General features: G+C 38.6%; 1 protein-coding gene across 1 annotated transcript in view; it reads left to right on the top strand.

Annotated features, from left to right (window-relative positions):
* Positions 1 to 23,665, top strand: part of Ptpro (protein tyrosine phosphatase receptor type O) — a 243,911-nt gene that overhangs the window by 151,619 nt on the left and 68,627 nt on the right. The window contains exons 3-10 of the mRNA XM_008856033.2: positions 646 to 804; positions 2,069 to 2,221; positions 4,208 to 4,651; positions 6,698 to 6,859; positions 10,298 to 10,494; positions 16,827 to 16,947; positions 17,644 to 17,837; positions 19,001 to 19,112. Coding sequence (XP_008854255.1) covers positions 646 to 804; positions 2,069 to 2,221; positions 4,208 to 4,651; positions 6,698 to 6,859; positions 10,298 to 10,494; positions 16,827 to 16,947; positions 17,644 to 17,837; positions 19,001 to 19,112 — 1,542 coding nt within the window. The remainder of the gene's footprint in view (positions 1 to 645; positions 805 to 2,068; positions 2,222 to 4,207; positions 4,652 to 6,697; positions 6,860 to 10,297; positions 10,495 to 16,826; positions 16,948 to 17,643; positions 17,838 to 19,000; positions 19,113 to 23,665) is intronic.

The following is a 23,665-nucleotide window of genomic DNA, read 5'->3' as shown; positions in this document are numbered from 1 at the left end:
TTCTGTCTTCCACAGGCACTGCATGATGCTGGTGCACTTACATACATGCAGGCAATACACTCATACACATAACATAAAGTTTTCTTAAAGTCTAATATTTGTTTCAAAAGTATGAGGGAACTCTGTTGTTTTCACAATAACTTTGTTGAAGAGTTGGGATATGTGGGAAATATAAAAACTAAATCATGAGATTTTTTTAATGATTACTTTTCATATTTTATAATAAATCAACACCAAGTAAATTAAGAATGTTCTTAACCTTCTGTAGAATGTCTTGATAAGCATAATATAAATGATCATTTGCACAGCATTGGATTATTTGTGGTTTTATCTACAGCAGAAGAATAGTGCTAAATTCACACAAAAATAACTGATCACGTAAATATTTATCATTGGTCACAACGCAAAATATTTTGTTACTTGTTTGTTATCATATCTAATTTTCTTGGTATGAGGAAAAGAAAATTAATGAGGAATCTGGTGATACAGACAGGCTCTGACACAAATGCTAGTAAATCGACTATGTCAGGCAATATGAAGAGTACAGGTAAAGATTGCATAGCTATGATTGTTTTACTTTCATGTATTAGCGATGGCCTCTCTCTCTTCTCTCTTCCACCCTATTCATTTACTTTTCTTCGGCAGAACCTTTACCTGTAACCAGTGTTGCAATATATGACTATAAACCATCTCCTGAAACAGGAGTATTGTTTGAAATTCACTATCCAGAAAAATACAACGTTTTCACCAGAGTAAATATCAGCTACTGGGAAGGTAAAGATTTTCGGACAATGTTATACAAAGGTAAGAGGCAAAAAGAAGATTGAATAAATGATGAGTATTAATTTTTACCAGTCACCTCCAAACAGCCTTCTAGCTTACTCTGAAGAGTTGTCTGTGATTCAGTATTTAACTGATAAATGAACCATTAAAAATAATTAATGATTCAAGGAAATCTTACAACATCTGATTCATTAGTTGAGACTCACAAGTCATGCACACAATATGAAAAATACTCAAATTATTTTCAATTAAACATTACTCTTGTCAAAGGCAGTATGTCCGCTGCAGGAAAGTCAAACCAGCTTAGAGTCAACCTCACCCAAACCACTTCCCTCTGGGTATGACATTTCTAGGATTACATAGCAAATAGACACTTTTTCTATATCCCTATATGACCAACTTAACAATTACATTAGTACAAAAAAGGTTTTACTCTTTTTAGTGAGTTGAAAGGAGAATTAACAATTCAGACTGTTCAAAAGAACCCAGTCAACCTCTCTGAAGACTTTAAATTTGTTTCTTTTCCTCATTTCCTTTCACTTGTATTGAATTTTAAATTTGTTATCATTAGCGTTTTCTTTCTTGTTCATCCTGGTCTTTCTTTTCCTCCCTCTCCTTCCTCTGCCTGCTCCACTTCCTCCTTCCCTCTTTCCCCTCCCTCCCCTTCTCCTCCTCCTCTTCTTCTTGTTGCGTGGAACTCCCAAGTTAGTTGAGGATGATTTTGAACCCCTGCCGACTCTGCCTCAGCTGGTTCTATGTGGTGCTGGGAATGAAGCTTAGGAGTTCCTTCATGCTAGGCGAGCACTCTACTAACTGAGCTACAGTCCTCTTCAATATTTCCTAAGTAAAGAACCAAATCTTGATTTCCTTTTATCCTTTGAACGGGTGCAGTCTGCCATTTGGCAGATAAACCAGTGCACTTTTAACATAAGCTAGTTTCTATAAGAGAAAAAAATTGCTATTTCTTTTCTCATAAAGTGACAAAATAATTTGGATTTCCCTATAAAAAGCTAGCATAAACCTAATCTCTACCATTTCTGTGTACAGTGAATGTCCCTAAGACAAAACTTTAATTTTGATTGTGTTGAATCTTGTTAGGAATTCTGACAGAAAAAAAGACTTTGAGGATTAAGTGTGAAGGTTCAAGTTTTCATCTCTAGCCTTCTCAACCCAGAGGTTAAAGGAAATGTTATTTTATGGATATACAAATGTAATTGAAATTTTCTCCAAGTATGTGGCATTTAGACGTTCTTATTTTTAATCTAATTGATTCTTCTTTTTACAGATTTCTTTAAAGGAAAAACAGTATTTAATCACTGGCTACCAGGAATATGTTATGGTAACATCACCTTTCAGCTGGTGTCAGAGGCAACTTTTAATAAAAGCACTCTGGTGGAGTACAGTGGTGTTAGTCATGAACCCAAACAGCACAGAACAGGTGAGTCTTCTGAAGAGTCAAACTTAGTGAAAAATAATTAAATTAAATTATATATATATACTGGCCTGGATTTGCTATGGAGACCAGGCTGGCCTTGAACTCATAGAGATCTGCCTGCTTCTGCCTCCTGAGTGCTGGGATTAAAGGAGTGCTTTTTGATGTTTCTAAGAAAAGCATTTTCTTAACATTTCTAAGAAACACTTTTTGTTGCAGAGCTAAGGAAGAGATATTCATTTTAATGGCCAAACATAAATTTCATATCAATGTAAAAGAAACTAAGCAAAGTGTTCAAGAAGAAAAATCTAGAATAAGCAAGTATAACCTTAGAGTTATATTCTTTGACTAAAAAGACATGTAACACTCATAAAAATATAATCAAGTCACTTAACTGGATCTAGTAGACATTGACTATCCTATATCTTAACAAATGTCCACAGAGAAGAAAAGAGCCATTCTTGTACAGATAATCAATTATTATAAGAAAATATTAGGATTCAGATATGTCTAAAACTTTACTAATTTTCATAGCATCAGTGATATGAAAAACTATTATGGGGTATGGGAAGAGTTGGAGGGGAGGGAGTGGGGGTAGATTTGATCAAGACATAGTATATTCAAGCACGAAAAACTATTATGGGATGGCTTGGTGGCTAGAAAAATGAATGCACAAAATACGCATATACTGCCAAATATCCATCCCCAATATAACCAACTTTGAGTGTGCCCAGCATGCTTCAGTACGTGTGCTGGAGAACCCGTTCTACCAAATATGGGGCTAAAACAAGGCAGACCACCTGAGACCCTTACTATCTGAAATTCTGTGTTATAATCCTCATTTAGTTAGAGCAAAACAGAGAAACTCTCAGTTAAATAATTCACCTCATCTCAACATCAAAGACTCTATTTGTTCTTTTCATTTTCAGCTGAAGTAAAGACACGTTAATGAACAGTTTCTTTCACCTGGAAGTTGCTCTAATTCCAAAAAGATCAGAAACAAAAGATTAGTGAGACGGAACCTTGGTCCTCAAGAATGGGATAGGGTTTATACAAAGGGCATAATACAAGGCAGAGCGAGATGAATGTCATAAAAGAAATATAAGGGTATTTGACAATCAAAGGAGGGAGAGATTAACTTTTCTTGGAAGTTCATGAAAAGGGGTATTTAAAGTGTTATTTGAAGGGCAGTTGGAAACTGATGCAGATGAAAAATATGCAGGCTATCTTCATATTTTCTCTCTAGAGAAGATCTACTCCCATCATCCATAGTGTGTTCCTATGATTCATATCAGAGACTGAGACATATTTCCAGAATATGAATCAGCTGTAAGGGCAACAGGTACAGCTTTGTCACATGGGGTATTGACATTCTGATAGCTGCAAGTAACGGATAGCTTTTTTTAAAAAAGACATCCAGGGACAGAGACACATTTTCTTAAAGAAAGTTTGGGGTAAGCCAAGGAGCATTTACATAATTTTGCCTTAGAAGAGGTTCAACTACCACTTCAACAAAGATGAGTTAATGTATTCGAAGTGTGATTGGTAGTGTGCTAATATATATATACACAAAGAGGGAGCACAAAATATTAGAAGTATATTTGCTTCAAACTACAATTATTCTTCATAAAAATTTGGGTAGGGCTATTGAGACAGCTCATCAGGCAAAGATGCTTGTCACTGAGTCCAACAACCTAAGTTCAGTCCCCAGGACCCACATGGTAGGGGAGAACTGACTCCCATAAGTTGCTCTCAGAACTGCACACATACCCTATGTGGCATGTGCATGTAGATGTGCATGCCCACTCGCATACACACACACACACACACACACACACAATAAATAAATAAGTAAATAAATAAATTTGTCTCTATGTTAGAAGTGAAGTTAAACTGTATTTGATAAACATGCTTGTGTATTTAACTCAACTCGTGGGTAAATATTCAATATCTTGGAGTTTAAAAATGACTTGAAAATTCTCTCTTTCTCAGCCCCATACCCACCTCGAAACATTTCTGTTCGTTTCGTAAACCGGAACAAAAACAACTGGGAAGAACAGAGTGGGAGTTTCCCGGAGGAATCGTTCATCAAATCACAAGATTCAGTAGGAAAAGGCAAACTATTCCGTTTCCCAGATGAAACTCCCGAAATTCCCTCTGGCAACGTGTCTTCGGGTTGGCCCGATTTCAACAGCAGTGACCATGAAGCCACGTCTCAGCCATCGTGGTGGGACAGTGCATCTGTAGCACCAGAAAACGAGGAGTTTGTCGGTGTGCTTCCCCCGGTAGACTACGAAAATAGCACCTCACTGGGCGGGACTGAGAAGCCCACATCAGACCCTTTCTCTGTCTTCCCAGTACAGATGATACTGAGCTGGTTACCACCGAAACCACCTACTGCTTTCGATGGGTTCAATATTCGCATAGAAAGAGAAGGTAAGGGGTAGAAAGCCAGAGGAAATAAATGGCGCAAACCGAACGCAATTGAAACGGTTTTAAACTTGAACTTAGGAAGGAAGACTGATAGAGACAGAGGCAATATCTAAAGGCGGTAAAACAGAGAGAATTTAATTGCCTATCGAATGTGGGTTGAGAGCAGAAAGTCAAAATGAATAGGTTAGAGAATGATGAAGTTTGGTGATTCACAAGTAGAAATTATGACTAATTGTATGTTTTACTGCCTGGCATTTCCTATATGCCGGGCCACTAAAGAAAACCTTATATTTGGAAATGTTTTGAACTAAGCATTTGACCATCACAGCATATTACTATCCTGAACAAATTTTTTTCATATATGTAAATTTGTGATACATGTAACAAAGAGTCTTTATGGCACTGACTACTTTCCTAAGAGCCTAAGATCTGTCTGCTGCTTACCCAGGTATTCTTGATTAAGATGGACTGTAAGCACTGGATGCAATGCTCAAGTCTGCCCAGAGGAGCTGGTAGTACATGGAAAATATGCAAAAATTGATATTTCCACTATAGAAACATCATTAAATTTTATCCACTTATTCATCATTTGAAATTACACACACACACACACACACACACACACACACACACACATATATGAGAGTTATACATGCACATTTGTTTGTTTTGTGAGATAGGATCTCATGTAGCCCAAGATGACTTCAAACTTGCTCTGTAGCTGAGAATGACCTTGAACTCTTGATCCTTCTGCCTCTACCTCCAAAGTGCTAGCAGTACAGATGTGCAACCATGCCCACCTGCTTACATTTTAGAGCATCATTTCATGAAAACAGAGCTGTGGCATATTTCTGTTGTTAATCCACAGGCTTTTTTGTTGTTTCTTGGTTTTTACAAAAGTAAATCTCATTTTCTAATTTCCAGTCTAGTAATATGGATGGCAAAGGTTATCAGTTGTTAAAGTTTGAAATGAGAATGGCAACTTTAATTTCATGATGTGACATTAGGATCATGTCACCTTATATGTGAAATATGATTGTTCTTTTTAATAATATAAAATATCGGCTCATTCTCCATACTAGATAATGTGATCAGTCACATCCTAGTACTACATAGAATTGAACTCCTTTGTCATTTCGAGCATTTGAATCAAAAGTCATTTGTCTGAATTTCTAATGAATTTTTAAGTTCCTTTAATCTTTTGTTTGTCTGTTCTTCATTTTATTCCATGGATCACAGTATCTTGTAGCACAAAGTTTTTTTTTAATACTACCTATTTTCAGGAAAGTTCAATCATGGATTTATCTGACTACACTGTGTTATTTTGAAAGCTGATGCCAAATAATAATAAGCAGTGGGAGACAGACACTGAGGCAGTTTAAAAACACATTACTTCTTTAAAAAAATATTACTTTCAAAATTCTATAAGTAAATAGATGGAGAAAAAACTTGATGTCCTCCACAAGGAACTTGTAAGACATTTAATGCTAGTTATTTCTCATTTTCTCTATCAGATGAGAAAGCCTAGGAATGTTGTCTGCTCCTAAAACTCTGTTTAATCTTGTGTACATGATTTTGTGAGGTACATGCCATATACTGTTCCTTGATGTTATTGATTTGGACATCATTTTTTTTACTTTATTTATTTTATGTGTGAGTATTTTTCCTACATGGATATGTGCACCGTGTGTCCAGTGCCTACAGAGGCCAGAAGACGGTGACAGATCCCCTGGAACTAGAGTTACAGACAGTTGTTAGCCACCATGTAGGTGCTGAGAACTGAACTCTGGTCCTCTGGAAGAGCAACCAGTGTTCTAAACCACTCTCCAGTCCCTGGATATCATATTTTAGATCTGAAATTTTAAAGTATGATGAATACTGTTTGGACTTGAGTTCCTCTTATTTGCAGCATCTTTAGTTTACAGATATTATTGAACATGAATAAAAGGAAGAAAGCACTATAATAAAACCTGTTGTATAAATCTAACTAGTAAGGTCATCTAGATGTCAATTCATATACATTCTCTCTCTTTTTTGCATATAATCCAGAGAACTTTACTGAATATTTGACAGTGGATGAAGAAGCCCATGAATTTGTTTGGGAACTGAATGAGCCTGGGAAATATAAATTATCCGTGACAACCTTTAGTTCATCAGGATCCTGTGAAACTCGAAAGAGTCAGTCAGCAAAATCACTCAGCTTTTATATCAGTAAGTAGCCAAAGGGTGATTCCATACTTACAGGGAGCTAGAACAGTGAATCTGGTAAAGGCAGTGATGCTTGGTATCAATTATTCACAAGGCCTGGGCATCCCAGGGACTCCTTGAGGTCAGGAGAGGCCAGAATCCATGAAAGGAGATACATGTATGTTTAACAGTAGCAAACCTGCCCAAGGATTTAACTAGAGGATTTTTTTTCACTGTTGTGATACTTGAACATTTATTAAATTGACCTATGACACTAACCATAACCAAGTCTCCAAGGACCTGTACACAGTTTGAGAAATAGGACTTCTGTTTCTGGCTTTAATGAAATTTAGAATTATAGGATTATGTGAAAAAAAATCTTATTAAGAGTATCAAGTGGTGGGGAGCGCAAAACATTCAAGTGTAGTAAGTCCCAGCGGCCTCCACATAGCTGACAAGAAACAAAGCTGGTACGTCCTCAAGACCCCAGTGTTGAGTGCTGGGGAGGTGTCTGTCAATTCCATGTGTGTAACAGTGTAGCCGGAGTGGGGTTCTAGGAGCTACATAAATATTGTGTGTCTTTAATGTTTTGTGCTAAACCGTGGTTCCTGGAAGTTTACCACTTAAAAACGGATCAATTAACTTATGAGAAGTTAAATGTGCCTTTTAATTAGTTAAAAAAATAGATTAAAAACAGCTGTCAGACAAGAATTACCAGTATAATATTCATCTTCCCTAAGGGTCAAATCTCATCTTGACCCAAATAGTCCTCAAAAGATGGTGAGGGTGTGTGTCGGGGGGAGAAAGCAAGGCAGAGACATGTGATCAGATACTTACTTAGCAATTTACAAATATTCCCATATAACTTTTTTTTAACTTAAGAAAGAAAAAAAATTGTCACTGCTCATGAATAGCTTGAAACTGCCTTCAGACTTCCCAAAAGGGCACTGGGAATTACCTGTGAGTATCAGGTATGGGGAACTTTTTGGTGTTAGATTGCTTAGGAAGCTGCGTATTCAATTCTCCCCATGAATTTAAACGTGCTTGTCTATCCAAGTGGTCATCTGGAATGTCAATGCAGAGCACATGGCAATGGCTACCGCCATGGAAACATAATCAATGGTGAAAGCCACGGTGGCCTTTTTTTACTCTTAGCTTCAATGAGTTTCATAGTGGAAACCACAAAACATACTCAGTAGGTGACATTTCTAGATTCCTTTAAGTTATAAAACTCTAGGTTAGGGTTCTATGATTTGCTTATCTATTCATTCTTTCTTTCTACAAATATTTATTGAATCTTTTTCTCTATCAGGCATTCCACTAACTGTCTTTACATGTATATATTTATATTTTACATGTCTATCTGGGGGTGGATTGCAAGCATTCCATAGCACGCATGTACAATCAGGACAACTTCCTGGAGTCGGTTCTCTCCGTCCACCATATGGATTCTGAGGATTGAACTCAGGTTGTCAGGCTTGGCAGCAAGTGCTTTTTCCTTCTGTGCCCTCTCTTCAGTCCCTGGGTTCTCTTCTTAAGAGGATCCAAAGTGCCACAGAGAATATGTCAGAATTTCTCACATATATGATCATTTCAAAGAAATGTAACTTAATATTTGTGTAGAAAAATAAGACACTAGAATTTTTTCTCTGCCAACAAAAGAATGATATTTTAAGTGCTTAAAATATTCTAATGGCATAGAGTTGTCATGTATAATGTGTGTACTTCTTTGATTTAAAATATATATATATTAGAGCTATAAATACTTAGAATTAAGTGGATAAATGAGCAATACATTTGCTGGTTGAATTTCACTCAGTATAGGACAGCCAAGCACCAGCTAAATGATGTTTGCAGCCTGTTTTCCTGACCAAGTTGTTTCAAACATTTTAGTAGGTTTCATAACATTAAGATATAGATACAGATATACACATGTCCTTGCTTTATGAATTGTACATAAGTAGTCTTGAAGCCTTTCCTGAACATCAGAATTATCTTACATACTTATTTCAGCCCCATATCACCTTATAAAAGGAACATTTATTTTCAATACTGGGACTTGAACTGAGAGCCTTGTGTAAGGTAGGCAAGAACTCTACCACTCAGCTATATTCCCAATCCCTTTTAATATTTTTATTTTAAGACAGGGCCTCACTAAGTTCCTCAGTCTGGCCTTGAACTTACCATCCCCTGTCTCATTCTCCAGAGTGGCTGGGCTTTGGAGGTATGCTCAACCATGCCTGGCTTGAAGGGATATTTTTTAGCATCCCCATTTTTTGTATGACAAATACTGAGTCACAGAAAGTACTGTGATTTTCACATGTGTCAGGACTAGGTCTGAAATTTAGGGTTGTTTGATAATGAATTTTCATTTAGCTTTCAATGGCTTTTACCATGAGGTTATCTGTGCTACCAGATCCAAAATAGTCACTGTCTCGGTGACACTGGAGAGATCATCTGCATCTCTGAGGCTTAGTTTCCTTATCAATAAAATAAGGCATTGAATCTCTAAAAGTCTTTTTTCTTTTTTATTTATGTATTTATTTATTTGCTTATTTTTTTAATACAGTCTCTTGAAGCTAGCTCAGGCTGACCTCAAACCCACACTGTATAGTTGAAAAATGACTTCAAACTTTTGCTTCCACCTTCCAAGTGCTGGGATTACAGGTGTGCAGCACCACACCCTACTTATATGGTCCTGGGGGTTCAAACTCAGAGCTTTCTCTATGCTAGGCAAGCACTCTGCTAACTGAACTACATCCCCAGCCCTCTGACATTCTTTTCTATTCTAGGGTTCCACACTGTCCATTTGTCAGGTACAGATGCAAGTGGCTAAGATTCGGAGGATTAACTCTCTTGTCCAAAGTTGCAGCACTATAATGAGAAAACCTGAGTCTTCAGCCAAGTTTACTGATTTTCAAACCAATGTTTTTCACTATTCCATAGTCCATTTAGGAAGCCGTTAAGGGCATAGATTTTTTTTTTAATGTTTTGTTTGATATGTTTTCATTAGCTCCATCCACTACTCCCCAAGGGCATGTATTTTTAAATTAAGATTATCTTTTAAAGCATAGAATTATCTTTCGTCATTTCTTTTATTATTATATTATTACTGAATTTTTGTGACTCTCATACAATACATTTTGAGCATATTTAGACAACCTCTCCCCTATCTGCAAATCCTCATATAGCCCCCCAACCCATGGGTTTCATGTACTCTGTCATATATATTTTTGTTGTTACTGTTGCTACTGATGTTGCTATGGTTGCTCGGGTCACTGGGAAGGTAGATGGTAGAGTTGAGGGCTACAGCTGGCCAGAGAATAGCAAGAACAGTCTGATACCTGTCTTCCTTTGAATCTCTTTGTAAGTCACAAAATGTCGTGACTTTCAAATCAAGAATCCTCTATCTCAACCAGCTTTGTGTGCAACCTCCCTTTTGTTCTGATTTGAAATGTCCAGGCCCTACAGGAGAGTGGATTGAAGAACTGACCGAGAAACCCCAGCATGTGAGTGTCCATGTCTTAAGCTCAACCACTGCCTTGATGTCCTGGACATCTTCCCAGGAGAACTACAACAGCACCATTGTGTCTGTGGTGTCCCTGACCTGCCAGAAACAGAAGGAGAGCCAGAGGCTGGAGAAGCAGTATTGTACTCAGGTAAGAGAGATGTGCCAGCTTAGACACACCACGCCCATGTAGACCACCGAAGCCCAGCCTGCAGGTGATGCAAAGAAACAACTGCACCAAGCCATGTTGGGGGGCGTGGGCAGTAGCAACAACCAACACAGGAGCCTAGAAATGAGTGGCAACGCTCCAGTCCCTTCCCTTTGTTGAAGGCCATGTTCCTGTCACTTTCACATCCCAGAAAAGAGAATTTCCTGAGTGCCTATTATGTACCAAGCGCTAGGATAGATGTTGAAGTTTGAGGTAAACTTTAAACGTCTTGATGTTATAAAGTCATACTATTAATCTAGTGAGAACCGTGGGAGGTGAGCATGAAATTACTGCACCATATTTCAAAAACCCAAGCAAGCAATTAATGATGAGTCCTGTGAGTTCACAAAAGAAGGGACTGACCAGATTGTAATACGGATTGTGAGGAAAGAATGTGGAAACTGGTCAGAGAAACTTCCCTGGGGAAGAGACAGCCAAGCAGAAGATTTGGATCTCTTGGAGGGTTGATATTTGTTTGTTACATTCTTCCAGTTTTTATTTTTACTTTAAAAGTAATGTAAGCTCGCTCACTAAAAAATATTTCAAGGCTAAAATATATAAACTATAAAAATTCCATCCTCCAACTAAAATTCCCTCCAATTCCAACTAAAAATAGTTTTGGATAAACAAGAAACCACAAACAAAAGAGACAGAGATGATACAGAAATCAGTGGTCCAGTGACTGGAGAGACATGGACGCTCACGCCCAATCATCAGTCCTGAGGGAAAAACGTAGCCTTAGGCTAGAGAGAATCCTGAGGTCCTGTCCTATTTCCACAACATACAGTTTTAGTATTCTATAACATGACATTAGGTAAGTTTAGTGTCTTACAAACACATTCTTTTCTTCTCGAAAGGCAGAAAATAATCTATTCATATGGGGGCCATCTGGGATACTTCCATTCCTCTCAGGAAAACTAGGCATTTGTGAAACTCGAGCGCTGAGAAATTTGCAGTTAATAAGAGTGATACAGGAACTACGGGCCTTGGAGAAGTAAGCTGAGGAATACTGGGGTAAGCTCTTCCTGGAGGCTGAACCCACCCTCCAACTCAAATCAAATTAGGAGTAAATGTGCCAAACTGATTAACTAGCAATCTTCCTTCCTTGAAAGTACCCAACAGAACTAGTTTTACACCATCAGGAAAATGTGTTTTCCTTTCCTAGAACTTAACATTCTAAGGCTCATTTCTTTCTTGCCTTTTAACAAATTATGGGCTGGAGAGATGGCTCAGCAGTTAAGGACACTGGCTGCTTTTACAGAGGACCTGGGTTTGAGCCCCAGAACCTACATGGCGGCTAACAATCTTCTGTAACTCCGGTTCCAGAGGATCCAAAGCCCTCCTCTGTCCTCCTTGTGCATTGCTTAACAGGCAATACATTCATATACATAAAATAAAAATAAGTAATTAATGTAACAAATTATGTATCTTTTACATAGGAGTCAATAGGTAAAGGTCCTGATAGATGTTAGAGATTATTAATGAGCCAGAAAATGCTACTCTAAGTGAATTTTCACACCATCCTCTCAAATACAGCGTGAAACTGTTAAGGGTTATTGATGGGCAAGGAGTCCAATATTTAAAGGAATGTGGGAACCAAACAGCATTCCAGGATTGCCTTAGGGCTAGGGCTTCTGTATCCATGTCCCTTCCCCCCCCGACACACACCCCATATATGCACCTTCACACAATTTTCAGATGGCGAAACGAAGTTCAAAATGTTTTAGTACAGCTGTAGAGATGGCTCAGCTGTCAAATTAGGGAGCATCTTATGAGATTTGCATGTCCATTTGTTCTTATATGTGATCTGCCTTGGTACATGAATGTTTTCTGACAACTTGCATAATAACTAAATAACAAAACCAGACAGAAGTAAAAACAGTCTGTCAGCTATACAAATGAAAGAATTGTGAGGCTGACAGGCAGATTATACAAGGGACCACCCCAAAACCACACAGCTCACTAGTGTCGAAGCAATGCTCACACTCCAAATGATCTGACTTTGTAGCCAGTGCTGGCTCTATGCATTGCTTGTGCTGCCTCACAGGAAGGGGAGTGATGCACCACATTACCAATTTGTTATTTATTATATTATGCATATTTGTTATGTTATATTTATTTATTAATATACTGCAGAGCATAGGCTACAGTGTCACACAAAGCGGGTCTCAGACATAAGCTTCACAGTGAGCAGTTGTGAGAACGTGAGCAATTCTGTTCATAGAGTTCTTGATGTCTTCATCTGTGATACTGGAATAAACGAATGTTACTTCATAGGATTTTAATAAGGATAAAAGGGATTGATGGCTAGTAAAAATGAGGAATAGAGGGACTAGAGATGGCTCAGCAGGTAAGAGCATTGATTGATATGGCAGAGGACCTGGATTTGGTTCCCAGTACCCACATAGTAGCTAACAACCCTCTGTAACTCCAGCTGCAGGAGATCTGATTCTGTCTTCTGGACTCTGTGGGCACTGCATGCACATAATGCGTTTACATATGTACAGGCAAAATACCTATATACATAAAAATCAATAAATATAAATTAAATAGATGAATAAATAATAGATAAAAATGAAGAAAAGAAAAATCGCTAGATTTTTTTGTTATCTAGACTTAGCTAGATATGTTTTGTTCAAAGTAGGAAGGCAGAATGGCTCCCAGGGTCCTGCCCAGGAAGCCCTAGTGACTGGAGTGAAAATTCAACAAAGAGCTAGCAGAGGAAGTGCTACATGATCAGAAATCAGACCATTTCAGACTCAAGAAACCTCACAACCATGTCGTCCAACGCACTGTTTAACATACTATCATATTTCTTCCATCTGTGATCTCCTGTGTATCTCCCTTTTATCTCCTTAGCTGAGGAGGGACAGTCAGAGATGATGCTTTTGGGGGTGACATTGAATTTAATTCAGTTGTCAGGATTGGAGATTCAGTCAGCAGTAAAGAAGAAAGGATAATAGAAGGAGTGTAAATTAAGGGAAAGATTTATTTGTTATTATATTATGCATATTTATTATGTTATATTTACTTATTAATATTGATTGATTGATTGATTTTCAACTAATTAGAAAAATGACACTAATTGAAGTGTAAATATAGGTTTGCAGATCAGAAAATATTCAGAAATTCGGCGGAATTTTTTTTAACAAGACAAGTAATTTACAACACTATTGCCCTCTTTAATTTTTAGTTAGTTTGTTTTGAATAATGTCGTGTAAAGGACAGGAGAAATGGCTCATGGGTTGAGAGCCCTGGCTGCTCTTGCAGAGAACCTGAGGTTCAGTTCCCAGCACCCACATGGTGGCTAACGACCATCTATAATGTCAATTTCAGGGGATGTGGTGCCCTCTTCTGGCCTCCACAGGGATTGCACACATGCAGTGCCCTTAAATACATGCAGACAAAACACTCAGACACATAAAATAAAAAGTAAACACAGAATTTGAAAATATAATATACACATATATCTCTCCCATCTTAAAAAGGCATGATTTCCCTGATAGGGGATTATTACCACAGCATTAAAATATTTTTTATTTGTTATCTTTATTTTTATTTTTTTTTTATGTGTATGAGTCCATTGCCAGTATGTATGTAAGTAAACCTATGTTATGCAATGCGTGCAGAGGTCAGAAGAAAAGAGGGCATCAGATCCCCTGGAACTGAAGTTATGGACATTTTTAGCCACCATGTGGGTGCTGGGAACTGAACCCAAGTCCTCTGCAAGAGCAACCAGTGCCCTTAACCCTTACGTCATCTCTCCAGTCCTTACTGCAGCATATTGAAGTGGCTGTGACTCAAGGTGTTCATGTGAACAGAATCCACCACTACCTAAAATGTTACCACACTAAAAGAACTTCAGCATTACCCTAAAACAACCCACACTTTTTACATCCTGTGTTAGTCTAAATATTCTGCATACCAACAGGACTGATTAATGAGTTAGGTAAGCATTTACAAGTATGGTAACATGTCTAAAATGTGCTGTTCCATTTAAAAGAAAGATCTATAGCAGTGTTGGTAACATAACACACATGTGGTTCAACAGCATATTATTTATGCATGTGTTGGAGGGAAGGCTACAAGGATGCCTACCAAAGTGCTGGGACTTGTGGGAAGAGAACAGAAAGACCCCAACATGCTTCATTTGCTCTTGTATTGGGTGAACAATTGTTAGGAGCATGCAATTGTAAGGAAAACAGTAGCGCTTAGTCATACATAACATGCAGATTCTTTTTCTGTTTGGCTTTTTGTTCTGTTTGGTTTTGATTTTTGAGACAGGGTCTCATGTAGCCCAGGCTGGCCTTGAACTCTTGATCATCGTTGCTTCTAAGTGCCAGGAGTACAGGCATGGCCACCACGGCCAACTATAACAGGCATACATTCTTATTCAAGTTGGTCTCTTTAGATAAGAACATCTTGCTAACTTTGACCATCAGGTTCCTAGTAGAAAAATCTAAAACATGGATGAGAAACGAATATAAAGAGTATAAATAGGAAAAGAAGGCAAAATACTAATTTGTGGTCCAACTTGAGCTAGTTTTGATTTGCAGGCAGAGTACGTTGTTTCAACCAGACTATAAATTGCCTAATATGTATAACTAGTTTCTAATACAGAACAGCTTAAAATTCATCAGTGCTATGTTTATCCTTTAAATCTTAATGAGATTTAAATTATAGCATAAACAACCTTATTCTCTGTTAATTTTGTATATTCCTATAAAAAATTCTGTAATTTTAGTTCCCCAGAGTTCAAAAAAATTGATCATAAGAGTTAATGTGTTTTGTGCTCTGGTTTAAGCATTCCACCACTCTGTGAGGTGCATTATTACCTGTAATGATGAAGAAAGCAGATAAAAAATTTAAATGAGTATAAACAATTTATTCAAAGTAGAGTTGAGATTTTACTTCAAGCAGTCAGGAGAGTGCTAATTCTTCCCTCCATGTGAGACCGTCTTAAATATTAGAAGGACTAAATTCAAAACCCGGGCTAGGGAGATGAGTTCATGGGTAAAGTATGTGCTGCACAAGCATAAGGACCTGCGTTCAGATCCTTAGAACCCAGTTAAAAACAAGACACAGTTTCACATGCCTGTAACCCAGCACTGGGAAGCAGAGACAAGGAGGGCTTACTGGCCAGACAAGTTAGCCAATTAGTGAGAGACCTTGTCTCAAAAAATGAGGCATGCTGGACGTGGTGGCACACGCCTTTAATCCCAGCACTAGGGAGGCAGAGGCAGGTGGATCTCTGTGAGCTCAGGGCCAGCCTGGTCTACATAGTGAGATCCAGGCCAGCTGGGGCTACAGGGAGACCCTGTCTCAAAAAGACTAATAAAGAAAAATGAGGTACAAATTGATAAAGCAAGACACCCGGTGTTGGCCTCTGTGTCCACACATCTCTCTCTCTCTCTCTCTCTCTCTCTCTCTCTCTCGCTCTCTCACACACACACACACACACACAAACACACACACACAGAGGCAAAGCCTCTTCTTAACCTTTAATTGAAGCCTCAATTTGCGTGTGCCAACATTCAATTTCAATAAATCTATTTCACGCATATGTATTTTTCACTGTTTCTTTCTGTGTCACATTGATCACATCAGCAATAATTTAAAACAGAACAGTGAGGAAGAGCCATCTAGGAAGCACTCTATAACATCACTTTGTTCTGTTTCAATAGATTTGCAAAGTGCTGACAGCTGTGTCTTGACCTACTCTAAGTGCCCATTAGGGGTCACAGCGCTAGACTTCTACTTCCAACAGTGAATCTAAGTGTGGACCTTGGTCATCCTCTGGCTTTACCTTTTCCATCTATTAAATCAGAGATCTGAACTAGATAATCTCTGAGGTCATTTTCATCTCTGTAATTAGATATTATATGCTTCTAAGTGATGAGAGACTAAAGACATTTTTGTGCTGATCTTTGCATGACACTACAATTCAGGACGTCAGGCCATCCTCGTGGTATTGATGATTTGATTATGGCTATAGGCTGATGTGTCTCTGGTGTGTGTAGCTGCACTTGACATTGAAAGCAGTTCACAGGACTTATTAAGTCAAGCCATAGAATTTGAATGTCCTGGTTCCCTTCAGTGTTCACACAAACTGTCAAGTATTCTAATTTTGAAATCTGACCTTCCCAGCATGAGCAAAGTATGCTAGATTTCAAAGTCAGCCACAATTCTGCAAAGAATCCCTGAATACTACAGCTTCTGTGCCGCCCTCTGAAAACCCAGCTCTAAATAAATCTTCTTGGGTGTTTGATTTAAAGGTGAACTCAAGCAAACCTGTGATTGAGAATCTAGTTCCTGGCGCCCAGTACCAAGTTGTGATGTACCTAAGAAAAGGTCCTTTGATTGGGCCACCTTCTGATCCTGTGACATTTGCCATTGGTAAGTTGTTAGCCACAGGAATGAGGTCATACCTTCATGAGACTACTGGTTGGAAGGGTGCAGCCTGTGAGCTGAAATCATCATCATGTTTGGAAGGGCCATGATAGTTCCCCCGATAGTCCACCAGCATGGCAGTGTAAGTTTCTCAGTATCTATGGGAGATTGCTTCTGGGAACAAACACACACAAACAAGCACAAATACAGAGAGAGAGAGAGAGAGAGAGAGAGAGAGAGAGAGAGAGAGAGCAAAATCCACAGATGCTCCAATATTTAAATATAAAATGGCATAGTATGTGAATATAACCTACAGAAACCTTCCCATATATCTCAACCACAGCTAAATCAATCACTAATAATACCCAATACAGTATTAAAGTATGCAAAGAGTATACTGTATTGTTTGGGAGTGCAAGGGCTGTTCTCCATGCATGGTTCATTGAATTCACAAACAAATGTGTCACAGTACCTGCTAACACAAAAGGCTGACCACTCCCTGATAATCACAATTGTACAATTGTCCCTCTGTTTACCACTTGAGGAAAAATTTTAAGTGCAAATATATTTACTTTGGTTTTTGCTGGTTTTATCCAAAGAATGGAAGCAGTGGTTATCATGTAGAAGTCTGAAGTCACTGCGAAGATATTAAACACTCCTTTCTGGTTTTTATTTTCTCTCTCCACCCCTCTCCCTTTTTAGTTCCCACAGGGATAAAGGATTTGATGCTCTACCCCTTGGGTCCAACAGCAGTGGTGTTGAGCTGGACCAGACCTTACTTAGGAGTGTTCAGAAAATATGTGGTTGAAATGTTTTATTTCAACCCCACAACCATGACGTCAGAATGGACAACCTACTACGAAATAGCAGCAACCATCTCCTTAACTTCATCTGTGGTAATCCTCCTGTTAGCCAGCTATTAGCCTCCTGTTAGCCTGTTAGTCACACTGTCCTATGTAAACAGTCCCTGCCTGTGTGCCCCAAGTCATCTGTAAATTAGGTGATTTGGGAAATATGCAAAGTAGTTTGCTTTTTTCAAGGACTTTTAGGGTTGATGTTTTTTATGATGGTTTTTTATTTAGCTTAGTTTCATTTAGTCTAATTGAGTTGTGGCCTAGGCTGGCCCTAATCTTGCTTTGTAGCCCAGGATGACCTTGAACTTCTTCCTGTCTCTAGGACTAGAGGCAAACATGTAGCCAACAGGCTACTTTGGGGTTCGATTTTGTTTTATGGTAGCGGTGCCTGTTCTTTCCTTTTAGAGTTTTGAGTGTGTGATTCTCTTTCTGTGTTTGGAAAGTGAAAGATAATTATGCAAAACTAGCTTTCACCGTTAATTAAATTTATTTGCTAATCAGTGTTTTTCTCCTAATGAGTTTTCCCAAAGCAGTATTATCAAGTGTTTACCTTTCTCTCTGCTCCTGAAGAGGGAAACAGAAGAATTTTCCTTTAGATCTTCAGCATTGACTGACCCTGTCAATCTCTGGTGGGAAATCTTGGCATCTATAAATCATTAAACACCTATGTTGCCCACGCATTTGAATTAAATACCTATGTGTCCCACACATTTGAAATGGCTTTCAGAGCACGGGTAACAAATGCTCTTTCTGAGACTAGAATCATTTTGTAACGTCTAGGCTACCTATGAATAACACATGAAGCACACAATTATTCTCTGTACAGATGAGGGCTCTGGTCATTGCCCCCCAAGACTGTTGCTCACAGTCCATGTTACAAGAATACAGACTGTGGCAGGTCACTTGCCTTAGTGGTAGGAAGTGTAAATGAACAGTCACTTACAAACAAGTACTCTTTCAGCTTGCAGTATAACTTTTGAAATTGCAAAATGATACCCATATTTATCTCTTTGTGTCTTTAAATCATCTTTTTAAATGATACATTTTGTTTTATGTGCGGCTCACTTCATTTCAAAAAGAAAGACATAAAAAGAAAAAATATTATTCACTAATATCATCATGACCTCATAAAAGTAAATCTCCATAAATATTCTTTTCCCCCTCAGTCTTTTGTCTCCTGATTTTTTCCCCCCACTCTCATCCAGAGAATAGCTAATCTGCTGCCAGCATGGTACTACAACTTCCGGGTAACCATGGTTACGTGGGGAGATCCAGAGCTAAGCTGCTGTGACAGTTCCACCATCAGCTTCGTAACAGGTGAGTGCTGGAGGAAAGGTTCCCAGAGAAAGACTGTTGTCTTGAGCAGATTCTGAAAGGCCATGTGCCCAGAAAGTGCCAATCATTAACCCAACACTGAGTCAGCATCTTCCTGGGAGCTAGAATACTTGAGTCTGGCCTTTCAGTATTTAATTCATAACCATTACAAATTAAAGTATGATTTTTTAAATTCCAAGTTACTGCCCTTGACTTGTTTTTATTCAGAGTCACCGCCCTTCACATGTGACCCGCCAGTTGGAACTGGTTAAATAGATACTGAGCAGCAGGCATAGCCTTTAGCTTCACAGTGCACATTCAAATGGTTTTAACCATATATCTCTGAGAGTGCTACCATCTCCTTATTAATTAAGTTATTTCTGCACCCACTGATGGTCAGCAGACTCCATTGAAGGAATTTAAAGGAGGCATTAGAAACAGACTCATTGGAGGCCTGGCCTCCTGCCATGTGTAGGCTTGACCACGTGAGCTTTCCTAAGCCTCAGGGTTTCTTGCTTTTTCACTTATAAGTTGGAGAAGGTAATGATAACAAATACCTATTATTATTATTACCTATTATTATTTCTCTATTAAACAAGCTACTTTGTAAATACATGGCTCAAGTTTAGGTGCTTAAATTAAATTACTCTTAGTTCCTCAAGAGTCTTAAATTGTGCACATATATCACAAACTGTTGGAGAAAGCAATGAAACTGGAAAATTCATCAAAGAAACACTAACCCTGGGGAATGAAAGATGGCTCAACGGTTAAGAACACTTGCTACACTTCCAGAGGACCATAGTTCTGTTCCCAGCACCCACATGAGGCAGTTCACAGCCATCTACAACTCCAGCTCCAGGGGGGGTCTGACACCCTCTTCAGGCCTCCCAAGGAAAACACACACACACATACACACACGCACACACACACACACAAGTAAAAATCAAATAAATCTCTTTTTAAAAGAAAGAAGCCTAACTCTTATTGTTTGGACTAAGATTTTTTCCAAGAACTTTCATAGGACTTAGAGTTTTATTGAAAAAAAAGAAGGAGAATAAACATTGTTTAAATAATGAATAACTTTGGTAAAATCCCATCCTCCTCCAGCATCTTGGTCTACTCTCTTGAAAGTTATCCATGAAACAAAGGGAAGGGGATCTGTCTAGGCGCACTGTGGTATACCACTTTTCTTTACTAGTCCATATACAAAGTACTTTTGTTTCAGATGTTAATAGTAATATTAGAATAGGTAAGAAAAAAAGTACCAGCCAGGCCTGGTGGCACACATCTTTAATCTCACCACTCAAGTGGAAGACGCACGTGGATCTCTGAGAGTTCAAGGTCAGCCTGGTCTACATAGCAAGTTCCAGGCCAGCCAGGGCTACATAGTGAGATCCTGTCATTTAAAAAAGGGACAAAGTGCAAATTATTTGATTAGTGTTGTGTTAAGCTCTTGGCTATATTAATAACCACATGTCTAATTAAAATTAAGCGTTTCTCTAGCAATAATCTTTATAGTTTAACTTTATTGGAATTCACTTTCAGAGACTACCCTTTCTTTCTTAGACAGGACAGCTGTCTTTAAAAAAGATTTAGTCTCTGAAAAACTGGGCATAGTGACACACACCTTTAATCCCAGCACTCAGGCAAAGGCAGGCGGATCTCTGTGAGATCAAGGCCAGTCTGATCTGCATAGCGAGTTCCAAACCAGCTGGGGCTAAAGAGAGACCCTGTCTCAAAAAAAAAAAAAAGACTTAACTTCTGAACCTGAGTCTGCTTATTTCTAGTTGGAGAACTGAACAAATTATCCTAATGATCTTAAACTCCTTTTCCTCATCAGGAGATCTCTGCAAAATACTATCTGACAAGTGGTTCAGAGAGCAAAAGTTCATGTATCAGACTGTTGACTGTGAAGGCAAGTCTCAGCAGTGTCTCCCAGGGAAGCAGCAGTAAGAAAGTATTAACAGGAGTTGGTGTTCTGTCTGAAGCCCCACAGTGCGCCTTTTTAAAATAAGGACCTGGGCAGAAGATATGGTTCAGTAGTTAAGAGCATTTGTGTTTCCAGAGGACCTGAGTTCAGTACACATGACACATGTCAGGCACCCCAACTGCCTGTAACTCCAGTTTCAGGGAATCTGACACCCTCTTTTGGCCTCCACAGGCACTGCACTCATGTATGGAAACACACACACATAGATACACACATATGCATAATTGAAAATAAAATCTTTTAAAAAATAAATATACAAATAAAATAAAATGGAATGAGCACCTGACTGGGGTGGGGCAAAGTTGCAACAGTTTAGGAAGCGTAGCAAGTCCAGATAAATAACCTGAATCAATCAATGAGCTATTTGCCAAATTAAATAAAATAAATAAATTGATCTATGAGAATATCATACTCTTTTCGGATAAACAACCCAGTCAAGCTGACATTAGCAATCTACAGTTTTATCACAGATGTTTTTCAATTCTTGCATGTATAAAATGGATATAGTGATGGTATAGTGTAAAAACTAAATTGTATCATATGAATCATCATTAGAAATATATTTGGAGTGGATAGAGAGATGGCTCAGTGGTTAAGAGCACTGGCTGCTCTTGTAGAGGAACCGGGTTCAGTTCCCAGCACCCACATGGCAGCTACCAACTGTCCATAACTCCAGTTCCAGGGGGATCTGATGCCTTCTTCTGACCTCCACAGGCATCACACAATACAGAAGCACTTACACATGTAGGTAATATATTCATACACATAAAACAACAAATAAAATATTTTTTAAAAATGTATTTGGTGGACTGAGGAATGGTTCGGTGGGTAAAGTGTTCTCTGGACAAGAGTGAGGACCTGAGTTCAGACCCCTGGTTCCCAAGTAAAATCCAGGCATGGCAGCCTGTGTCTGGAATTGCAGCACTGAGGGAACTGAGAGAGATGGATCCTAGGGCCTCACTTGCCAGCCAGTTTAGACCAAATGGTAAGCTCTGGGTCCAGTAAGAACCTCATCTCAAGAAACCATACAGTGGAGAGCAATCGAAAAGATACCCAAGTCAGCTTCCTCCCCCTCCCCCCAAAACACACACATACTCAAAAAAGTTAAATATATGTATACTAAATGAGTTGAGATTCTAGCTCTCCTTTGTGGTCCATCTTACATCATTTTAGACAAGGGTCTCGTATTAAAATAAATGAGATTCTGAGGCTTTACTTTCCTATGCTTTGAATTTTAATCCACATTGCCAAATTGTATGCTATAAAAGAAAATCGGCAAGCTGGACCTAGTGGTGAGGACTTGTCATCCCAGCTACTTGGGAGGCTGAGTCAGGAGGACCACTAGTTCAAGGCCTGCCTGGGCTACAGAGTAAATTCAAGGCCAGGCTGGATAACTTAGTGAGACCCTATCTCTAAATAAAAACTATAGAAGATTGAGTGTGTAGGTAAGTATTAGAGCATTTGTCTAGCATGCATGACGCCCTGGGTTCAATGATTCAAGTCCCAGTACTCTCCCTAAAATAAATAGAAATGAAGGGTTTAAATTAAGTATGACTTATTAGGACTTCAGTCTTCTACTGGTTAGGCAACTTGTTGAAAGCCAAATTCATAGTAATTATGCTAATGTGCTGACAATGGTTAATAAACAGCTAGTGACATCTTGTGGCCTTTTAGCAATATGTTCGATTTTAAGCCAGCAATATAAAAGCATCACGTCTGAAGGTCTAGAATTGGGAGAAACAGGTATACATGTATAGGTTTATAACTTTAAAAGTATTTTTTTTGCTCTCACCAGAATTACAATATAAGGGAAAAATCCTTGGAAGAGATTGCTGTATATGGTATAGTATGTTGAAATATGTTAAGAAACCATAGGAATTTCCATTCATTCGACTGCTCTGTTCTGAAATATGATGTGGGCATTTTTATCTTACAGTACTAAGACAGAATACCTGGAGATAATCAACTTATAAGGAGGAAAGTTTTCTTTTGTCTCATAGTTTCAGAGGTTTTAGTCTATGGTGAGACAGACCGTCATGGTATCCAGAAAGTAAAGAAAGCAAGAGGAAGAGACCAGGCACCAAACACATGCTCCCAGGTCACATCCACAATGACCTACTTGTTCCCACTAGGCCCCACCCCTAGGGTTTCCACAGTTCCTCACAGTGCTGCAGGCTAACCTGTGAATACGTGAGCACTGTTGCTATTTCAAGATTTTACTTTTAAACACGTTCCTATCTCACATGAAACCGAAATGTGGTTTGTACGTCACATTATATGCAGGGAATTCTAGTTTGTTTCCTATTGCTGTAAAGCTCTCCCATCTTCTTATATCTGCCTAGTGATAGTACCTTTCACAGCAGTCTGGACCCTCCTAAATCATTTAGCAATCAAGAAAATGCCATACAGACATATCTATAGACCAGTCTGATAAAGAAAATTCCCCAGCTGAGGTTCTCTCTTCCGTGGTGACCCTAGTTTGTATTAAGTTGACAGAAACCAACACAACAAACATCAAACAGGTATTATAAATTACTAACAGATATTATAAGTCTTCAGTACCTGT

Source organism: Nannospalax galili, unplaced genomic scaffold, assembly GCF_000622305.1.
Source record: "Nannospalax galili isolate Female #2095 unplaced genomic scaffold, S.galili_v1.0 scaffold208, whole genome shotgun sequence".
NCBI classification, from domain to species: Eukaryota; Metazoa; Chordata; class Mammalia; order Rodentia; family Spalacidae; genus Nannospalax; species Nannospalax galili.
The sequence above is the reverse complement of the archived record's forward strand: the minus strand, read 5'-3'. Positions and strand labels throughout refer to the sequence as shown.